Source organism: Populus euphratica, unplaced genomic scaffold (genome assembly GCF_000495115.2).
Source record: "Populus euphratica unplaced genomic scaffold, PopEup_1.0 scaffold49.1, whole genome shotgun sequence".
NCBI lineage: Eukaryota > Viridiplantae > Streptophyta > Magnoliopsida > Malpighiales > Salicaceae > Populus > Populus euphratica.
Genome location: NW_011499875.1, coordinates 1,641,572 through 1,648,099, shown reverse-complemented (window position 1 = coordinate 1,648,099; position 6,528 = coordinate 1,641,572). Strand labels below are relative to the sequence as shown.

General features: G+C 32.2%; 1 protein-coding gene across 1 annotated transcript; it reads left to right on the top strand.

Moving 5' to 3' along the window:
• The first annotated feature begins 1,201 nt into the window (after positions 1 to 1,201).
• LOC105128301 (plant intracellular Ras-group-related LRR protein 5-like) lies at positions 1,202 to 3,980 on the top strand. Its single transcript, XM_011029905.1, has 3 exons — positions 1,202 to 1,912; positions 2,577 to 3,493; positions 3,586 to 3,980. Exons 1-3 carry the CDS (start codon positions 1,378 to 1,380, stop codon positions 3,712 to 3,714), a joined length of 1,581 nt encoding a protein of 526 aa, XP_011028207.1. The 5' UTR covers positions 1,202 to 1,377; the 3' UTR covers positions 3,715 to 3,980.
• Positions 3,981 to 6,528: the final 2,548 nt, after the last annotated feature.

The window sequence follows — 6,528 nt, the reverse complement described above, 5'->3', positions numbered from 1 at the left end:
ATAAAATACTTTTGTTTTACAAGGAATACAAAGTTTAGAGACAAAGTTCACTTTTAAGTCCAAACATTTTAATCCAAGATGCAACTATAAAAAAATTAAATTCAATCTACAATTTTCTTGACTTCATCAACTTCTTTTTTTAGAAAATATAAATTTGCACCCTCTAAATAGCAAGAGATTGTCAAAAACATTGTATGTGCCGGGAATTAACATATAAATAAAGCTAGTAAACTAAAAAATATTGTTTTTCACCACTCTTTCCCTGTTACTATCAACTAGAAATGGCTCTCATAATTCATCAAAAAATCATGTTTTTCTATATTATTGTGTTCCTTCGGGTGAAGGGAATAGTTTCTACGAAGGAATTCTTGTCTTTGATGCCTTCCCTTCTCTTCCTTAAATTCACAATTCATCTTTTATTTCTCTTTTTTACACTTTGCTAGTGGGCCGCTTAGTTCATATATATATATATATATATATATATATATATATATATATATATATATATATATATATTATCGTTTCTAAAAAAAGAAAAAACAATTATATGCAACTGACTTCATTGACTTACTTGATTCACATAATTTAAAACATTTTGCATCTACTTTAGTACCCTTAGAGATCATCCATGTAACAATTTACCTTGATTTTAATTCTTGTAAACACTGTAGAGATAACGGAATGGAATTTAATATTAACGTAATTTGATGAAGCTGTGCCCATCAGGACTTGAGAGTTGATAAATACAAGCCTTGAATGCTGTCGATCAAAGCACAAATAAGAAGCAAGAAGAACAATAAAAAAATGAGAAGATACCTTAACATGGAGTGTGGATAGATACCATGGAAACCATAGCAAGTCACGATAAAAAAAACACTTTTTGTTGCGATGACTTTTTCGCTACCTTTGATGGCATTTTCATCGCATTGCTCACCCAAGATGTCAGGGTGAAGCAACGCCAAATTCTGTGTGCAGACTTTTGTTCACAGTCATCGACTTTCTTCCACAATAAAAATCTTCTACTGTTTTTAACCTTCCATGATTTCGATATCTTCTCCTGATATTAGTCAAGGTGTAAAATGTTGAACAGAATAATACTGGCGGTAATTAATTGACAAAAATAAAATAAAATAAAATTATATATACTCCCTGTTATCTATCTATCTATCTATCTATATATATATATATATAGCAGTATATACTTCGTTTCCAAAGTTAATATCGCCTCTTAATTTAATTATTCCATAGATTAGACCGGTGATAATTATATAAATTCGGTAGCTGTAACCATTTCCAGTTCAAATCATATTCAATAAGAAGTAAAACAAAGTTCACATATACAGCCCATTTGTAGGCTTCCTAAAGATCGCTATAGCCATGGCTGTGAAAACAAGCAAAGACCAAGACCCATCACCTGGTCTTTTAGATGCAGTGGAAGAAATCATGAGACTCTACAAATCACTACCGTCAAGACCCTCCATCGAAGAAGTTGAAGCAGCCATTTCTGTGATCAAGACTGTCAACAATGAAGAGCAGGCAAAGCTTGATGATATTTCAGACCAGGAATGTCCTCAAGATGTCCCACAGGAGCTCTTCTCCGTGCTACAACAAGCGAGAAAGACCGCGTTGTTGTTTAAAAGCCATGAACAGAGAAAAGAGGCTCTTCACTTGGTTGAAGTTGACAAGATGTTCGAGACCTTTGATGGGTTGATTCAAAAATCTTCTCTGTTGGTTTCCGGGGGTACTCAGAAGGAGAAACTGGTTTCTATGAGTGAGTCAGTTGAGGAAATCGAGAAAGAAAGTGTGGTTAGTGATGAAAGTTTGATCAAGAAGAGAGAAGATGGAGAATCGAAGAAAGCTAGCTTCAAGGGTTTGGCGAAGAGCTCTTCCTCGAAAGCTGCTTTCTTTTCAGGTAAAGAAATGAACTTTCTTTAATGTTTCCTTGGTGTTTGGCTTCAAGAGTTTGTATATGCATATACTTGAAGATTGTAGGATCTTGGTACTCAAAGACAAACTATATTGATCACTTTAATTCTTACATGTTCAAAACATTAAAAACGGGAGAGAAAACAAAATTAAACTTGTCTAAATTCAGTTGTGTATTTGGAAGTTCAAGAATATCTTGGTTGTTCTTGACTCATGCAGTTTCAGAAATGAAGTTTTGTTGTTAATTCGATGTGATTATTGAAAAGAATATTGTGCTGGAAGAGAAGAAGGTAGTTTTTCGTAATCGATTTAGGTTTGTTTACTTATGATCTACATCCTATCAATAACATGTTTGAATTAACTTCTGTGCTGTTGAGTTCTTCTGTTAAATTCTGGTTGAATACGTAGTTCTCTTTATTGCTGATAGCCAAAAAGAGATGCCTGGACTGCTCAAGTGCTGCTTGTAGTAGCGGGTTGAGCGCGAGGCTTAAAGAAGAATGAAAAGGCAAAAGAAACAAAATTCTAATTTGGAATGAAATTCTTATTTTGTTTTCTGTAACGATATGGTATTCCAGCTCCATTTCTGTTTTTCCTAATCTGAATATTCTACTCTCTTTTTTAATGCGTGGATGTGTTTTGGTGCATTACAGGTGAAGTGGACACTGAGAAATTAAGTCTAATGAAGGTGGCAGCAATCATAGAAAATTCTGCAAAAACTGGAGCTGTTGTTCTTGATCTTAGAGGCAAGTTGATGGATCAAGTTGAGTGGCTCCCTCTGTCAATTGGGAAATTATCAGTTATTACCGAATTGGACTTATCCGAAAACCAAATTATGGCACTTCCATCCAACATTAATAACCTCAAAGCCTTGACAAAGTTGGATGTCCACTCAAACCAACTAATAAACCTTCCTGAGTCATTTGGGGAGCTAATCAATCTCACCGATCTCGATCTCCATGCAAACAGATTAAGATTGTTGCCAGCTTCTTTTGGGAAGTTGACAAACCTTGAGAATCTTGATTTGGGTTCAAATCAGTTCACTCAGTTGCCAGAGACTATTGGGAGTTTGACCAGCTTGAAGAAATTGAACGTGGAAACAAATGAACTTGAGGAGCTTCCACACACAATTGGAAGTTGCACGTCACTAGTGGAGCTGAGATCAGATTTCAATCAGCTCAGAGCTCTTCCCGAGGCAATTGGAAAGCTGGCATGTTTGGAGATTCTTACTTTGCACTATAACAGGATTAGAGGGTTACCAACAACGATGGGCCATCTTTCCAATTTGAGGGAACTTGTCGTAAGCTTCAATGAACTAGAATTCATACCTGAAAACCTGTGTTTTGCAGAAAATCTCAGGAAATTGAATGTTGCAAATAACTTCGCGGATCTAAGAGCATTGCCACGAAATATCGGAAACCTTGAATTGCTCGAGGAGTTGGATATAAGTGATGATCAGATCAGAGTCTTGCCAGATTCTTTTGGGCTCTTGTTAAACTTGAGAGTTTTTCATGCAGATGAAACTCCTCTGGAAGTTCCACCAAGACAAGTAACTACTTTGGGCGCTCAGGTAACGTTTGATGAACAACTTTTGGCTTACCAATATCTAAATTCTTACCTGTTTCACACTCGAGACTGACTTATTCAACTTCTGTTCATCAGGCTGTTGTTCAGTTCATGGCTGCACTTGTTAACAAGAGAGACAAAAACCCTCAATTGTCAAAGAAGAAGAAGAAGAAGGGTTTTTGGCACAGGGTCTGCCTAATTTTTTGGCCTTTCCGGAGCAACTAAACCCTCTAGTTGAGCAATGCTTGAAGTCATATGCATGTTTATCGTCGATGTGCATAAGCTGAAATGTCCTGCTTTTCCGACAAGTTTTCATTTTGTATTGGTTAATGTATAAATCATTCCTTAAGATCACGCTGGCTTTGTTTAGTTCAAGTGTAATTAAGGAGAGACAATGTAAGGCATTCCTATTCTGTAAAATCATTTCTACTGTGAGATACGTTATCTGTTATTTTCTGCAATTATTTTAAGAGATGAACTATTCTTTAAACAACCCTTATTTCCTTCTTCTACATCATCACTTTTGGTTCGAGACTCGTGTAGAATGGCTCCTGTATACGAAACATAGGTATTTGAGTTGTGGCAAAATGTTTCTAGTACAATTGGTGTAAATAGGAGCGCTCATTGGCATATCTGACCATTACATCAGCATGAAATTTTTTTTAAATTACATGTTTGGATTAGTTTACATGTATATTAATTAATTTTTAAAAATTTTAAAGTTAATAATTATATAAATCTTTAATAATTTTAAAAATTATGATACTCAAATTAGTGATTTTTTAAGAATAAATTTAAGATTTGATCAATTGAACTATATTCTTTATTTTTACTAATATTAACATAGTCTGATAATAAATTATAAAAATATATAGCGTTTCTTAATCCTTGAAATTGTTGCTTGGTTATATTATCTGTGTTAAAAAATAATATAAATTATATTTTGAAATTTCACCTATTAAGTTATTGGATTGACTTTGTTTTTTGATATGGTATCAGAGTCTTGATAACTATGTGATCACAAGTTCAAATCTCATCATCATTATTTATTTAATAAATTAAACACTAGGTAATATAGATCCATACAAGTTTTAAATTTAAAATATGTTTTTAATTAAAAAAATATTTTAAATGATAATATAAATTATATTTTGAAATTTTATCTGGTTTTGAAAACTTGAATATAAATAAGACTTTAAAAATAAAAACAGCATCCTTATAAAATTAAACAAATCCTTGTGAATCCTAAGGATTAAATAAACATTACAATGAAAATAATTATATCATAAAACAAAACAAAAAAAAAATTGCGTCCGAGTCAACATCCAACACTGGCTGGCCCAGCCTAACTGATCTTGGGCTTGAACAATTTAAAAACTCTAAATGTTAAAACTTACCTCTGAAAGACGAATGATCATGACAATAATTAAGCCACTTTACTTAATCAAAATCGGCATCTCGTCAAACTTATCCCAAACAAAGTGGGAATCTGTACTATACATCTCTGAAATGGAGCCATCATCCAAGTCTTCTTTTATCTGAGCAACTCCCAATATTTGTATCCTCATGATGAGCATTGGACAGGCCTCGAAAGCCATAGTTTATCTTAGGGATAACGTTCTTTTTTTCTTTTTTCTTTTTTTTTTAAGATGGAATGTTACTGTAATATTGGCATGTGGAGCATTGATTGAGGTTGACCATTTAAGCTACTTTTAAAAGAAACATTGTTTCAAACCAGTTGGCTTAAATCTGTGGTCGGCACCCCGTTTTTTCAGTTTTAAACGAGAGTGGACCAATTCCAGTAGATGTTTCGAACATGGAACAGTTGTTTTTAAATGTGTTTTTACATAAAAATATATTAATATTTAATAATTTTAAAAATTATGATACTCAAACTAGTGATATTTTAAGAATAAATTTAAAATTTGATCAATTGAACTATATTCTTTATAATTGCAGAATGAGAGATTTTTACTAATATTAACATAGTCTGATAATATATTATAAAAACTATGTAGCGTTTCTCAATCCTTGAAATTTTTGCTTGGTTATATTATCTGTATTAAAAAATAATATAAATCATATTTTAAAATTTCACCTAACAGTTTAAGTTATTGAATTGACTTTGTTTTTTGATATGGCATCAGAGTCTTGATGACTATATGATCACAAGTTCAAATCTCATCATCATTATTTATTTAATAAATTAAACACTAGGTAATATAGATTTATATAAGTTTTAAATTTAAAATACACTTTTAATTAAAAAAATATTTTAAATGATAATATAAATTATATTTTGAAATTTTATCTGGTTTTGAAAACTTGAATATAAATAAGACTTTAAAAATAAAAACAGCATCCTTATAAAATTAAACAAATCCTTGTGAATCCTAAGGATTAAATAAACATTACAATGAAAATAATTATATCATAAAACAAAACAAAAAAGAAAATTGCGTCCGAGTCAACATCCAACACTGGCTGGCCCAGCCTAACTGATCTTGGGTTTGAACAATTTAAAAACTCTAAATGTTAAAACTTACCTCTGAAAGACGAATGATCATGACAATAATTAAGCCACTTTACTTAATCAAAATCGGCATCTCGTCAAACTTATCCCAAACAAAGTGGGAATCTGTACTATACATCTCTGAAATGGAGCCATCATCCAAGTCTTCTTTTATCTGAGCAACTCCCAATATTTGTATCCTCATGATGAGCATTGGACAGGCCTCGAAAGCCATAGTTTATCTTAGGGATAACGTTCTTTTTTTCTTTTTTTAAGATTTTTTAAGATGGAATGTTACTGTAATATTGGCATGTGGAGCATTGATTGAGGTTGACCATTTAAGCTACTTTTAAAAGAAACATTGTTTCAAACCAGTTGGCTTAAATCTGTGGTCGGCACCCCGTTTTTTCAGTTTTAAACGAGAGTGGACCAATTCCAGTAGATGTTTCGAACATGGAACAGTTGTTTTTAAATGTGTTTTTTACCTAAAAATATATTAATATATTATTTTTTATTTATTTTTCTTA